This window comes from Anomaloglossus baeobatrachus, chromosome 8 (genome assembly GCF_048569485.1).
Source record: "Anomaloglossus baeobatrachus isolate aAnoBae1 chromosome 8, aAnoBae1.hap1, whole genome shotgun sequence".
In the NCBI taxonomy this organism is placed as follows: domain Eukaryota; kingdom Metazoa; phylum Chordata; class Amphibia; order Anura; family Aromobatidae; genus Anomaloglossus; species Anomaloglossus baeobatrachus.
In genome coordinates, this window is record NC_134360.1 from 97,321,025 (window position 1) to 97,337,293 (window position 16,269).

Consider the following 16,269-nt stretch of genomic DNA (forward strand, 5'->3'; position numbering starts at 1 on the left):
TCTCTGGCAGCTGGGTCCTCCACTGCTTGGGGGCTGGTAGCCAGGTCTTCTGCTACCAGGGGATCAGTAGCCAGCTCTTCAGCTACACAGGGGATGGTGGTCAGATCAAGTGCTTCAGCAGTCGGGGGTTATGGGAAGCTTGGTGGGTCCAGGAAGATGTCACCGATGGCAGGGGAATCCAGGCTTTCTGCAGACTCCGGCACAGATTCCTCCTCTAAGACCAGCAGCTCCTGCTCTTCGTGGACCTGCATGGCTCCCACCACTCCCATCATGGACGCCTCCTATTCACAGATGGCATCCATTTGTACCCTCCGCAGCATTTTGCTCACCCGAACCACCTCCGCCTCCATATCCTGTGCGCTCTAGAACAGAGGGTGCACCGGTGCAGCCCCATGATGGTCAGCGTTTGCCATGGCTGACACCCTGCACCACAAGTGATTCTGGTACAGCCTTCTCCTTTGCGCTCCAAGATCCATCTCCTTTTACATTAGTTCAGTTTTCCCTTCCACACAAGGGGGAGGGTCTCCACTTTCGCACCACCCTCCACATGTCGGTTTCGTTTCTTGCTCTCCCCTGCCTGGGAGGGGATAGGCATTGTTTTTCGTGCCACTTTCCCTGCCAGCCCATGAAGGGCGGGTTTTCTTTAGCCCCTTATTATTCAATAATGGTGACTGCTTGTAATTAAACAGTCTATCAAGCACTCAGTCCATAAGACGCACAGTACCCAGGTTAGTCATCACCGGGCCGGTTTGGTGGTCTGGGATGTTGTGGTGGCTTGCCCGGCTTTATGCCTCAAGATGTACATCAATAAGGAGGGAGAATAATGGGGATTGTAGTAGTAAGATTGTCGTGATGCCACCTGTGGCACGCAGCCAGAGATTAGCCGCCGCTGCTGTTGCTGTTCTCTGGGACGGATGGTAATAGCAGCAGAGATGGTGTTGCTCCCCACAGGTGGAGCAGGCCCTGGGAAGAATGATGAGGGAAGTAGTGATGGCGATGGCCTTTGGCACCGAGGCACGGGGCGGAGGAGCCGGCAATAAGAGTCTGAGTCAAATGCTGTGGTTCCAGATGTCTTTACTTACTCTTTGTGCCGCTCGCCCGAGTAGTACTGGTCACTCACTGTGATGGGCTCCGTCAAACCCGAATTCCTTTTGAGGTCAGTCCGGTGTGATGCTCAGTGGTTCCTTCCTCCTAGCACCCTGAATGTTGGATCCCCGTGACTTAAAGCTTCTTGGGGACTCCAGTCCATCTTGAGTAGTACTCTTGTCCCTATTTGCAGGTACGGCAGCTCCGCAATGGGGCCTGGTGTTATCCAAGGCCCTAGATCCTGTCTGGCACTGTACTTTCGGGGTCTTTGTGGCCAGGGAAGCTTGAAACCTCCCCATCCTGGCAGATTCTAGAAAACCAACTTGAAGTGTGATTTTCCCTAGGGTCCTGCACACTGCATGGCGCCGGTTCCGAGGGAGCATTTAAGCTCACACCTCGGCAACCACAAGAACAACTCCTCTGTCCCACCGGAGCACCACACGTCTGTTCCTTTCCTCTCCTGCTGGAGAACTCCTTAACTGTTGTGTTGGCTCCTGACTTCCCCTTGTGGCTGCTCCTCCCCCGGGTCCCTGTCACTAGTGAGTGGTGCCCCTCATGTTTGGAAGCTACCTTAATAACCTACCCTACCCATGTCCCCATTGGGGAGGGCAACCTCGTTGTGTATTTGAGTGTGTAAGTGGTGAAACCGGTACCGACCTCCTCAAGATCCGGGTTGAGCACTACACCTTAAATCAGATGCAATACTCTGTGGCGACTGAAGCCTCAGGGGTGCCACACACACATCTCTCATCACTTCAAAAACAATTCAAGACAAAAGAAGGACTATTTTTTATTTTCCGTCAAATTCATGTACTGTATCGTGAATGCCATTTTGAAGAATTTGGAGCAAAAAAATCACAACTAATACCATGAGTCATAAAATGAAAGAGACCGAGAAGAAAGTCACAAGTGGCAAATTAGTGTCACAAGGGGTTTTTTTTAGGAGGTTTTGGAGCAAAAACTGAGGATAGATTCTCCAAATCATCCTCAAAAACTCAAAACTCCTCAGAAAGTTTGAGGTTCTACTTTGTGTCTACTCCAACAACTTTGCAAAAAGACTCCTTGTGCACATACCTAGACCTAATACAGCTATTTAACAACTCCAGGGCAGCAAGGGACACTTGGGCAGGACATAATCTACTGTACAGTAAAAATGGACTACTGTCGATTATAAAAGGATTAAATGTATAACTTTATAAATGTACACATGTCTTTTAGTGAGTAACAAAATTGTGTCTGGTGGTCTGGTCCTGCACATACAGTATGCATACTTATTGTAGCTACTGGTCAGAGATTTAAAGGAGTATTTGCATCATGGTTAATTACTAGATACAGTATATAGATTGGTCAGATTGATGTGATCACAACCAGAAAAGGCAGAGAATGGTCCGTATTGCCAGCAGAAGTGGATGAAATGGAAACTCTACTATAAGCACTTTTTTAATGAATAAAAAACTTGTTCACTGGATATATATTCCCATTTATAATTAATTGCAAATGGTTTAAATGTAAATAAATGATAACTAAATAAACATTTAGAATGAGCTTACGCGAAGCGATCCTCTTTCACAATATTCAATAACTCCATAGATCATTGCATCCTTCTTTACCGTTCCATAGAATTTTGTCAGGTTGTAATAATCAATCTGTAGAAGCTGAAGGGTTACACTTTGTTGAATGCTACTAGGAATATAACCAGAAGTTACACAAATTTCAGATTTATATGGAAACATGAATATGTACGGAAAGATATATTTAAAGGCTTAAGGCCCTGTTACACGCTACGATTTATCTGACGATCTCAGTAGCGATGTGACACGCCCAGATCGATCGTAGTTACGATTTGCCGAGATCGCACATAGGTCGTTTAGTAGCGGTCACACGTACACATCTCACAAATGACACAACATCGTTCAGCGATGTATTGTTTGACCAAGGTGGTCGTGTGGATGTTGTTCGTCGTTGGCAGGGTGTCAAACGTAGCAATATTTCTGCTGCATTCCAAACGACAACAGTATTTTGAAACTGAACGACGTGTCAACGATCAACGATTTTCAACCTATTTGCAATCGGTCGGAGTCGCACGTAGGTGTCACACGTAACGACGTCGCTAACGATGACGGAAGTGCGTCACGGTATCCGTGACCCCGACGACATATCGTCAGATAAATTGTAGCGTGTAAAGGGGCCTTTAGAAAATTGCCAATACATACTGCTATACACCTTGGATAATGGAATTCTGCTAATCACTGGAGTAAATTGGCTTTTCATTAAAAGCAAGGTACTACCGTAGCAAACACATTTAGCCCTTTAAAGCTATGTTCCCCTTACTAATATCAATAAAAAAAATCTTACTTTGTTAAGGTCCATTTTCTGTTTTTCAGTAAAATTCCCATCATGTTTTAAGTCTTTCAGTATGATAACCTTCAAAAAATATTAGTAAATCTGTAAATGTTGCAAGAGAAACGAAACTAAAGGGGGCTTTACATGCTACGATATCGTTAATGTTTTGTCGTCGGGGTCAAGTTGTTAGTAACGCACATCCGGCATCATTAACGATATCACAGCGTGTGACACTGACCAGCGACCTTAAGCGACCTCAAAAATGGTGAAAATCGTTCATCATGGAGAGGTCGTCCCAAACTCAAAAATCGGTAAGGGTTGTTTATCCAGGTGGTTCATCGCTCATGCGGCAGCACACATCGCTGTGTGTGACACCGCAGGAGTGAGGAACGTCTCCTTACCTGCCGCCGGCCACAATGCGGAAGGAAGAAGGTGGGCGGGATGTTACGTCCTGCTCATCTCCGCCCCTCCGCTTTGATTGGCCGGCCGCTTAGTGACATTGCGGTGACGTCGCTGTGATGCCGAACGTCCCTCCCCCTTGAAGGAGGGATTGTTCGACAGTCACAGAGACGACGACGACCAGGTAAGTATGTGTGACGCTGCCGTAGCGATAATGTTCGCTACGGCAGCGATCACAAACAATCGCATGCGCGACGGGGGCGGGTACTTACACGCTCGCTATCGCTACAAATTGCTAGCGATATTGCTACCGTGTAAAGCCCCCTTAACAGTTTGATTATTGATACTTAGTAAAACCAAAAACTGCCATATCATATGTACAACTTGTGGAGTGACATGGGGTTCTAGTACACAAAGAAGGATTTCCCACAGTATGGGTGAATTTAGATGTGGCATAATAATATGCTACGGATTTTCACAACAATCGTTCGGCCAGGTTCACAGTATTGTATTCTCTCTCATCCGAGAAAATCGGTCCAATTATGCTAATCACACTCTGATCATAGTGTAATGCAATTTTCTTTGATGCGGAGAAAATGAAAAATAATATATATTTATCGTCTCTATTCTGTCAGTCTGTGAAAATCAGATCCCACTGGGATGTCCGAGTGTGATCTGATTTACGAATCCAAATCATGAATGCTGCGATTTTTTTTCCTCGGATACACTTGGTCAGTGGAAAATATCGGATATGTACACTGCCCCATAGAATAACACTGGTCCAAGTGCGATCTAATGCTTTGTCAGATCAAATTTGGACCAAAAATACAGTAGTGTGACCGTAGCCTTAAGAGAGATTTTTTTTTCATACAGGAGCTCCTCTGTCCCAATACTTTTGAGCTGTTGAAAACTGTGATAGTTCTAAGCTTTATTGTTAATAAATAGATACAAAGGCTTTAATTCAAAGACTGAAGTTGGGAATTCATGTACCATCTATCAAGTGAAAGGCATGTTCAATCAGAGTTGGGTAACTGACTCTGCCAATAAAGAATCACTGTAAAAAAAATGAAGCAAAATGGTTAAAGCAGGACATACTAGTCTCCCATGCTGCTGTAACACTGCTTCCTGGTCCGCTCACTATAACTCATACATATTCACTGCTTCCCCTGTTTATCGTCTGTGACAGCGTCTGTGATTAGCTGCAGTCAGACTGCCAGCATGCTAGCATTTCTGATTGATTGCCCTCACAGAGGCTGTCGGTCTGTTCGAGTAAATGTAAAAATAAATAAATAAATAAATGATGTAGGGTCCCCATATATAGATAACCTGTGCAGATAACGCATATGTCTACAGGATGCAGCCCCAGCTGTGCGCGATATCTTGGCTGTATATCAAAATATGAGGGACCCCATGATCCCAATTTTTATATCCAGACAAGATAAAGGGGAGCGTAGTCCCCCATTTTGATATCCAGCCAGTTAAAGCCCAAGAGCCGAGGGCTGATATTCCCAGGATGGAGAGACTTACACTTATTGGGCCCCCCGGCCTAAAAATAGCAGCCTTAAGCCGCAAAGGATAGCCACATCCATTAGATGTGACAATCCCAGAATTTCACCCAGTATCTCTTAATAAAGAGATGAAGGAGGGTGTATTTTTGTCTTTTATTTCAAATTAAGGATTTTTTCAGTGTTTGTGTTTATTTACTTTCAGTTACAGATTAGTAATGGGGGGTCTCATAGACACCTCCCATTACTTATCTAGGGCTAAGTGGTGAGCTGTCATTAACCCCTTATTACCATGATTGCCACCACACCAGGGCAATCGGGAAGAGCAGGGTAAAGTTCTGTGACTGTCGCATCTAAGTGATGTGACAACCCTGGGTGCCTGCAGGCTGCTATTTTTGTGGGGCCCAATATGCATGGGTCTCCCCATCCTGAAAATACCAGCCCCGGGCCTCAGGCTTTAGCATGGCTGGGTATCCAAATTGGGGAGGACTGCACACCATTTTTTAAAAATTTTTCTTTAAATTATTTAAAAAAAAGATGCATTTGGTTCCTCTTATTTTGATACACATCCAAGATATGCACATGGGGGCTGCAGCCTGTAGCCGCATGCTTTATCTGTGCTGGGTATCATAATATGGGGGGACCTTACGCCAATTTTTTAATTTATTTATTTTTATACCACAATAGTGACACGCAGACCGCATCTGTGATTGCAAGCAGTCAAGCGCTGTCAGACAGGTTGGGGGCGCATCTCACTGCAACCAATTACAGACACCAGTACTGCCATTCGGCAGGGGAAGCAGAGAATATGGATGAGCAATAATGACTGGCCCTGGAAGAAGAGTGAGCAGCCCCAGAAGGTGTTGCAGACATGCCGGAGACTCGGAAAGTATAGCGCGCTTGCTTTATTTATATTTTTCCTTTATTTTTTTAATTTCCCAAGTTGCCAGACCCCAATCATTAGCTGGAGTTCCCTGAGAACTCCGGGACCAGGACCAGCACCCAGATACTTTTGAAACCGCACAGATCTGGACTTTTACAGTCCGGGTCCTCCCATCACTAATCATGGGGACACGGCTACTTTTTAAATTTTATGGAATTTTGAAGGTGAAATGTCCTCTAAGAGGAGGTAACTGGCAGAAATGTCTATAAACACGTGAGGCATTCTGGATACTCACACTAAATACAACATTCCCCCATTGAATGAATTTCAGGAATGATCTCTAACTATACTGAATATTCAATGTCTGTAGATGTATGTATGTGTATATATGTTATGTATGTCATTTAAATTTCAAGCCATAATTTGTATATGTATATATGTTTATGATGATGTATATTTTTCTTTCTGTTATGTATGTATATATATATATATATATATATATATAAATATATATATATACATATATATATATATATATATATAATTGCCTTATTCTGTCTGTCTGTCTGTCTGTCTTGCTCCAAAACTGTGTCCTTACGGTGACACAAAGCTGATTGGCCGCTGGGCTCGCCATGGCCCCGCCCCCCGCACGGATTGGCCGCTCGCCCAGGCTCCGCCCCCACACAGATTGGCCGGCCGCTCGCCTAGGCTCCGCCCCCCCACGGATTGGTTTCTCGCCCCGGCACCCTGCAGGCATTGGCAACTCGCCCACGCCCCGCCCCCTCACGCAATGCACGCTCACTCTGGCCCCGCCCCCCGCACGCATTCCCCGAACCGACCGACACGGAGCCACGACTCCCAGGTGAGTACTGTACCCCCGGGAGCCCACATCAGCGTACGCCGCCAACCCAGCCGACACATACCCTCACATTGCTGGGGTTGCGGCCGTATGCTGGTGTGGGCTCCCGTGCGAGCGGGGGACGGGATACGCTGGTAACCATGGTAGCATAGTTACCAGCGCATCAAGGTCCTGCAGCGGCGGAACATACACACACGCAAGCACGCACACACACACATCAGATCACACTCACTCTCACACACATCTCACACACACATCACATCGCATCCACACACTCACAACATCTTGGGATATTGCTTGCTTCTCGGCGGCGATACTGTGCAGTGAACTTCCAGGACCTGCCGGAGGATCACATGGCCAGAAGCATGTGGTATCTCCGGATGTTGTGAGTGTGAGCGCGTTTGTGCAATATCGTCAATGTGTGTGTGCGTGAGTGTATGCGATCGGGTATGTGTGAGTGTATGCGTTCGGGTGTGCGTGAGTGTATGCGATCGGGTGTGTGTGAGTGTATGCGATCGGGTGTGTGTGAGTGTATGCGATCGGGTGTGTGTGAGTGTATGCGATCGGGTGTGTGTGAGTGTATGCGATCGGGTGTGTGTGAGTGTATGCGATCGGGTGTGTGTGAGTGTATGCGATCGGGTATGTGTGAGTGTATGCGATCGGGTGTGTGTGAGTGTATGCGATCGGGTGTGTGTGTGTGTGTATGCGATCGGATCTGTGTCGGCAGAGGAGCACGGTGTGCTGGAGGAGGCTGGGAGGAGAGAGGCTGATCCTAGGGAAGGCTGGGAGGGGGAGGCTGAGAGAAGAGAGGCTGATGCTGGGGTAGGCTGGGAGGAGAGAGGCTGATGCTGGGGACAGAAAAGGCTGATGCTGAGAGGAGAGAGGCTGATGCTGGGAGGAGAGAGGCTGATGCTGGGAGGAGAGAGGCTGATGCTGGGAGGAGAGAGGCTGATCCTGGGAGGAGAGAGGCTGCTCCTGGGGAAGGCTGGGAGGGGGAGGCTGAGAGAAGAGAGGCTGATGCTGGGGGAGGCTGAGGCTGGGGTAGGCTGGGAGGAGAGAGGCTGATGCTAGGGACAGAAAAGGCTGATGCTGGGAGGAGAGAGGCTGATGCTGGGAGGAGAGAGGCTGATGCTGGGAGGAGAGAGGCTGATGCTGCGGGCAGAGAGGCTGATGCTGGTGCAGCATGGGGGATGGAGCACGATGGGGAGTGCGCAGCATGGGGGATGGAGCACGATGGGGAGTGCACAGCATGGGGGATGGAGCACGTTTGGGAGTGCGCAGCATGGCGGATGAACCACGTTTGGGAGTGCACAGCATGGGGGATGGAGCACGTTTGGGAGTGCGCAGCATGGCGGATGGACCACGTTTGGGAGTGCGCAGCATGGCGGATGGAGCACGTTTGGGAGTGCGCAGCATGGCGGATGGAGCACGTTTGGGAGTGCGCAGCATGGCGGATGGACCACGTTTGGGAGTGCGCAGCATAGCGGATGAACCACAATTGGGAGTGCGCAGCATGGCGGATGGACCAGGTTTGGGAGTGCGCAGCATGGCGGATGGAGCATGTTTGGGAGTGCGCAGCATGGCGGATGGAGTACGTTTGGGAGTGCGCAGCATGGCGGATGGAGCATGATGGGGGGTGCGCAGCATGGCGGATGGAGCACGTTTTGGAGTGCGCAGCATGGCGGATGGAGCACGTTTGGGAGTGCGCGATATCTTGGCTGTATATCAAAATACGAGGGACCCCATGATCCCAATTTTTATATCCAGACAAGATAAAGGGGAGCGTAGTCCCCCATTTTGATATCCAGCCAGTTAAAGCCCAAGAGCCGAGGGCTGATATTCTCAGGATGGAGAGACTTACGCTTATTGGGCCCCCCGGCCTAAAAATAGCAGCCTTAAGCCGCAAAGGATAGCCACATCCATTAGATGTGACAATCCCAGAATTTCACCCAGTATCTCTTAATAAAGAGATGAAGGAGGGTGTGTTTTTGTCTTTTATTTCAAATTAAGGATTTTTTCAGTGTTTGTGTTTATTTACTTTCAGTTACAGATTAGTAATGGGGGGTCTCATAGACACCTCCCATTACTTATCTAGGGCTAAGTGGTGAGCTGTCATTAACCCCTTATTACCATGATTGCCACCACACCAGGGCAATCGGGAAGAGCAGGGTAAAGTTCTGTGACTGTCGCATCTAAGTGATGTGACAACCCTGGGTGCCTGCAGGCTGCTATTTTTAACCTGTGGGGCCCAATATGCATGGGTCTCCCCATCCTGAAAATACCAGCCCCGGGCCTCAGGCTTTAGCATGGCTGGGTATCCAAATTGGGGAGGACTGCACACCATTTTTTAAAAATTTTTCTTTAAATTATTTAAAAAAAAGATGCATTTGGTTCCTCTTATTTTGATACACATCCAAGATATGCACATGGGGGCTGCAGCCTGTAGCCGCATGCTTTATCTGTGCTGGGTATCATAATATGGGGGACCTTACGCCAATTTTTTAATTTATTTATTTTTATACCACAATAGTGACACGCAGACCGCATCTGTGATTGCAAGCAGTCAAGCGCTGTCAGACAGGTTGGGGGCGCATCTGACTGCAACCAATTACAGACACCAGTACTGCCATTCGGCAGGGGAAGCAGAGAATATGGATGAGCAATAATGACTGGCCCTGGAAGAAGAGTGAGCAGCCCCAGAAGGTGTTGCAGACATGCCGGAGACTCGGTAAGTATAGCGCGCTTGCTTTATTTATATTTTTCCTTTATTTTTTTAATTTCCCAAGTTGCCAGACCCCAATCATTAGCTGGAGTTCCCTGAGAACTCCGGGACTAGGACCAGCACCCAGATACTTTTGAAACCGCACAGGTCTGGACTTTTACAGTCCGGGTCCTCCCATCACTAATCATGGGGACACGGCTACTTTTTAAATTTTATGGAATTTTGAAGGTGAAATGTCCTCTAAGAGGAGGTAACTGGCAGAAATGTCTATAAACACGTGACAATTGAATATTTCCCAGAGGGGCATTGCAGCTATAAGTCCCCTTACCTGGCAGCCAGACTGGCTTGCAAAGTTTCCTTAAGGAGAATAGTGTTCCCCCGTGGTCCCCACATAGCTTTCTCATGAGCCAGATCAGACACCCCCATACTTTGCACTGACGAGGGGCAAGCACCCCGAAACACCGTGTCTGCAAATTGGGATTCTGAGCTGGCTTATATATCCTGAGTCATATTGCAATGGATTGTTGAAAATCCACTTGTGACTTTTAGGATCGCTACTTCCAATAGGTGGCGCTGTGCTAGAGTTTGTCTCCTTTACTGGAGAGACAATTTGAATATTTCCCAGAGGGGCATTGCAGCTATAAGTCCCCTTACCTGGCAGCCAGACTGGCTTGCAAAGTCTCCTTAAGGAGAATAGTGTTCCCCCGTGGTCCCCACATAGCTTTCTCATGAGCCAGATCAGACACCCCCATACTTTGCACTGACGAGGGGCAAGCACCCCGAAACACCGTGTCTGCAAATTGGGATTCTGATCTGGCTTATATATCCTGAGTCATATTGCAATGGATTGTTGAAAATCCACTTGTGACTTTTAGGATCGCTACTTCCAATAGGTGGCGCTGTGCTAGAGTTTGTCTCCTTTACTGGAGAGACAATTTGAATATTTCCCAGAGGGGCATTGCAGCTATAAGTCCCCTTACCTGGCAGCCAGACTGGCTTGCAAAGTCTCCTTAAGGAGAATAGTGTTCCCCCGTGGTCCCCACATAGCTTTCTCATGAGCCAGATCAGACACCCCCATACTTTGCACTGACGAGGGGCAAGCACCCCGAAACACCGTGTCTGCAAATTGGGATTCTGATCTGGCTTATATATCCTGAGTCATATTGCAATGGATTGTTGAAAATCCACTTGTGACTTTTAGGATCGCTACTTCCAATAGGTGGCGCTGTGCTAGAGTTTGTCTCCTTTACTGGAGAGACAATTTGAATATTTCCCAGAGGGGCATTGCAGCTATAAGTCCCCTTACCTGGCAGCCAGACTGGCTTGCAAAGTCTCCTTAAGGAGAATAGTGTTCCCCCGTGGTCCCCACATAGCTTTCTCATGAGCCAGATCAGACACCCCCATACTTTGCACTGACGAGGGGCAAGCACCCCGAAACACCGTGTCTGCAAATTGGGATTCTGATCTGGCTTATATATCCTGAGTCATATTGCAATGGATTGTTGAAAATCCACTTGTGACTTTTAGGATCGCTACTTCCAATAGGTGGCGCTGTGCTAGAGTTTGTCTCCTTTACTGGAGAGACAATTTGAATATTTCCCAGAGGGGCATTGCAGCTATAAGTCCCCTTACCTGGCAGCCAGACTGGCTTGCAAAGTCTCCTTAAGGAGAATAGTGTTCCCCCGTGGTCCCCACATAGCTTTCTCATGAGCCAGATCAGACACCCCCATACTTTGCACTGACGAGGGGCAAGCACCCCGAAACACCGTGTCTGCAAATTGGGATTCTGATCTGGCTTATATATCCTGAGTCATATTGCAATGGATTGTTGAAAATCCACTTGTGACTTTTAGGATCGCTACTTCCAATAGGTGGCGCTGTGCTAGAGTTTGTCTCCTTTACTGGAGAGACAATTTGAATATTTCCCAGAGGGGCATTGCAGCTATAAGTCCCCTTACCTGGCAGCCAGACTGGCTTGCAAAGTCTCCTTAAGGAGAATAGTGTTCCCCCGTGGTCCCCACATAGCTTTCTCATGAGCCAGATCAGACACCCCCATACTTTGCACTGACGAGGGGCAAGCACCCCGAAACACCGTGTCTGCAAATTGGGATTCTGATCTGGCTTATATATCCTGAGTCATATTGCAATGGATTGTTGAAAATCCACTTGTGACTTTTAGGATCGCTACTTCCAATAGGTGGCGCTGTGCTAGAGTTTGTCTCCTTTACTGGAGAGACAATTTGAATATTTCCCAGAGGGGCATTGCAGCTATAAGTCCCCTTACCTGGCAGCCAGACTGGCTTGCAAAGTCTCCTTAAGGAGAATAGTGTTCCCCCGTGGTCCCCACATAGCTTTCTCATGAGCCAGATCAGACACCCCCATACTTTGCACTGACGAGGGGCAAGCACCCCGAAACACCGTGTCTGCAAATTGGGATTCTGATCTGGCTTATATATCCTGAGTCATATTGCAATGGATTGTTGAAAATCCACTTGTGACTTTTAGGATCGCTACTTCCAATAGGTGGCGCTGTGCTAGAGTTTGTCTCCTTTACTGGAGAGACAATTTGAATATTTCCCAGAGGGGCATTGCAGCTATAAGTCCCCTTACCTGGCAGCCAGACTGGCTTGCAAAGTCTCCTTAAGGAGAATAGTGTTCCCCCGTGGTCCCCACATAGCTTTCTCATGAGCCAGATCAGACACCCCCATACTTTGCACTGACGAGGGGCAAGCACCCCGAAACACCGTGTCTGCAAATTGGGATTCTGATCTGGCTTATATATCCTGAGTCATATTGCAATGGATTGTTGAAAATCCACTTGTGACTTTTAGGATCGCTACTTCCAATAGGTGGCGCTGTGCTAGAGTTTGTCTCCTTTACTGGAGAGACAATTTGAATATTTCCCAGAGGGGCATTGCAGCTATAAGTCCCCTTACCTGGCAGCCAGACTGGCTTGCAAAGTCTCCTTAAGGAGAATAGTGTTCCCCCGTGGTCCCCACATAGCTTTCTCATGAGCCAGATCAGACACCCCCATACTTTGCACTGACGAGGGGCAAGCACCCCGAAACACCGTGTCTGCAAATTGGGATTCTGATCTGGCTTATATATCCTGAGTCATATTGCAATGGATTGTTGAAAATCCACTTGTGACTTTTAGGATCGCTACTTCCAATAGGTGGCGCTGTGCTAGAGTTTGTCTCCTTTACTGGAGAGACAATTTGAATATTTCCCAGAGGGGCATTGCAGCTATAAGTCCCCTTACCTGGCAGCCAGACTGGCTTGCAAAGTCTCCTTAAGGAGAATAGTGTTCCCCCGTGGTCCCCACATAGCTTTCTCATGAGCCAGATCAGACACCCCCATACTTTGCACTGACGAGGGGCAAGCACCCCGAAACACCGTGTCTGCAAATTGGGATTCTGATCTGGCTTATATATCCTGAGTCATATTGCAATGGATTGTTGAAAATCCACTTGTGACTTTTAGGATCGCTACTTCCAATAGGTGGCGCTGTGCTAGAGTTTGTCTCCTTTACTGGAGAGACAATTTGAATATTTCCCAGAGGGGCATTGCAGCTATAAGTCCCCTTACCTGGCAGCCAGACTGGCTTGCAAAGTCTCCTTAAGGAGAATAGTGTTCCCCCGTGGTCCCCACATAGCTTTCTCATGAGCCAGATCAGACACCCCCATACTTTGCACTGACGAGGGGCAAGCACCCCGAAACACCGTGTCTGCAAATTGGGATTCTGATCTGGCTTATATATCCTGAGTCATATTGCAATGGATTGTTGAAAATCCACTTGTGACTTTTAGGATCGCTACTTCCAATAGGTGGCGCTGTGCTAGAGTTTGTCTCCTTTACTGGAGAGACAATTTGAATATTTCCCAGAGGGGCATTGCAGCTATAAGTCCCCTTACCTGGCAGCCAGACTGGCTTGCAAAGTCTCCTTAAGGAGAATAGTGTTCCCCCGTGGTCCCCACATAGCTTTCTCATGAGCCAGATCAGACACCCCCATACTTTGCACTGACGAGGGGCAAGCACCCCGAAACACCGTGTCTGCAAATTGGGATTCTGATCTGGCTTATATATCCTGAGTCATATTGCAATGGATTGTTGAAAATCCACTTGTGACTTTTAGGATCGCTACTTCCAATAGGTGGCGATGTGCTAGAGTTTGTCTCCTTTACTGGAGAGACAATTTGAATATTTCCCAGAGGGGCATTGCAGCTATAAGTCCCCTTACCTGGCAGCCAGACTGGCTTGCAAAGTCTCCTTAAGGAGAATAGTGTTCCCCCGTGGTCCCCACATAGCTTTCTCATGAGCCAGATCAGACACCCCCATACTTTGCACTGACGAGGGGCAAGCACCCCGAAACACCGTGTCTGCAAATTGGGATTCTGATCTGGCTTATATATCCTGAGTCATATTGCAATGGATTGTTGAAAATCCACTTGTGACTTTTAGGATCGCTACTTCCAATAGGTGGCGCTGTGCTAGAGTTTGTCTCCTTTACTGGAGAGACAATTTGAATATTTCCCAGAGGGGCATTGCAGCTATAAGTCCCCTTACCTGGCAGCCAGACTGGCTTGCAAAGTCTCCTTAAGGAGAATAGTGTTCCCCCGTGGTCCCCACATAGCTTTCTCATGAGCCAGATCAGACACCCCCATACTTTGCACTGACGAGGGGCAAGCACCCCGAAACACCGTGTCTGCAAATTGGGATTCTGATCTGGCTTATATATCCTGAGTCATATTGCAATGGATTGTTGAAAATCCACTTGTGACTTTTAGGATCGCTACTTCCAATAGGTGGCGCTGTGCTAGAGTTTGTCTCCTTTACTGGAGAGACAATTTGAATATTTCCCAGAGGGGCATTGCAGCTATAAGTCCCCTTACCTGGCAGCCAGACTGGCTTGCAAAGTCTCCTTAAGGAGAATAGTGTTCCCCCGTGGTCCCCACATAGCTTTCTCATGAGCCAGATCAGACACCCCCATACTTTGCACTGACGAGGGGCAAGCACCCCGAAACACCGTGTCTGCAAATTGGGATTCTGATCTGGCTTATATATCCTGAGTCATATTGCAATGGATTGTTGAAAATCCACTTGTGACTTTTAGGATCGCTACTTCCAATAGGTGGCGCTGTGCTAGAGTTTGTCTCCTTTACTGGAGAGACAATTTGAATATTTCCCAGAGGGGCATTGCAGCTATAAGTCCCCTTACCTGGCAGCCAGACTGGCTTGCAAAGTCTCCTTAAGGAGAATAGTGTTCCCCCGTGGTCCCCACATAGCTTTCTCATGAGCCAGATCAGACACCCCCATACTTTGCACTGACGAGGGGCAAGCACCCCGAAACACCGTGTCTGCAAATTGGGATTCTGATCTGGCTTATATATCCTGAGTCATATTGCAATGGATTGTTGAAAATCCACTTGTGACTTTTAGGATCGCTACTTCCAATAGGTGGCGCTGTGCTAGAGTTTGTCTCCTTTACTGGAGAGACAATTTGAATATTTCCCAGAGGGGCATTGCAGCTATAAGTCCCCTTACCTGGCAGCCAGACTGGCTTGCAAAGTCTCCTTAAGGAGAATAGTGTTCCCCCGTGGTCCCCACATAGCTTTCTCATGAGCCAGATCAGACACCCCCATACTTTGCACTGACGAGGGGCAAGCACCCCGAAACACCGTGTCTGCAAATTGGGATTCTGATCTGGCTTATATATCCTGAGTCATATTGCAATGGATTGTTGAAAATCCACTTGTGACTTTTAGGATCGCTACTTCCAATAGGTGGCGCTGTGCTAGAGTTTGTCTCCTTTACTGGAGAGACAATTTGAATATTTCCCAGAGGGGCATTGCAGCTATAAGTCCCCTTACCTGGCAGCCAGACTGGCTTGCAAAGTCTCCTTAAGGAGAATAGTGTTCCCCCGTGGTCCCCACATAGCTTTCTCATGAGCCAGATCAGACACCCCCATACTTTGCACTGACGAGGGGCAAGCACCCCGAAACACCGTGTCTGCAAATTGGGATTCTGATCTGGCTTATATATCCTGAGTCATATTGCAATGGATTGTTGAAAATCCACTTGTGACTTTTAGGATCGCTACTTCCAATAGGTGGCGCTGTGCTAGAGTTTGTCTCCTTTACTGGAGAGACAATTTGTATAAACACGTGAGGCATTCTGGATACTCACACTAAATACAACATTCCCCCATTGAATGAATTTCAGGAATGATCTCTAACTATACTGAATATTCAATGTCTGTAGATGTATGTATGTGTATATATGTTATGTATGTCATTTAAATTTCAAGCCATAATTTGTATATGTATATATGTTTATGATGATGTATATTTTTCTTTCTGTTATATATGTATATATATATATATATCTATATATATAAATATATATATACATATATATATATATATATATATATATATATATATATATAATTGCCTTATTCTGTCTGTCTGTC

At 47.2% G+C, this 16,269-nt stretch overlaps 1 protein-coding gene across 1 annotated transcript in view; it reads right to left on the bottom strand.

The window, feature by feature from the left end:
* Positions 1 to 16,269, bottom strand: part of GUCY2C (guanylate cyclase 2C) — a 686,038-nt gene that overhangs the window by 263,177 nt on the left and 406,592 nt on the right. Inside the window, 2 exon segments of the mRNA XM_075320892.1 lie at positions 2,637 to 2,741; positions 3,442 to 3,510. Of these exon segments, the coding sequence (XP_075177007.1) occupies positions 2,637 to 2,741; positions 3,442 to 3,510 (174 nt within the window).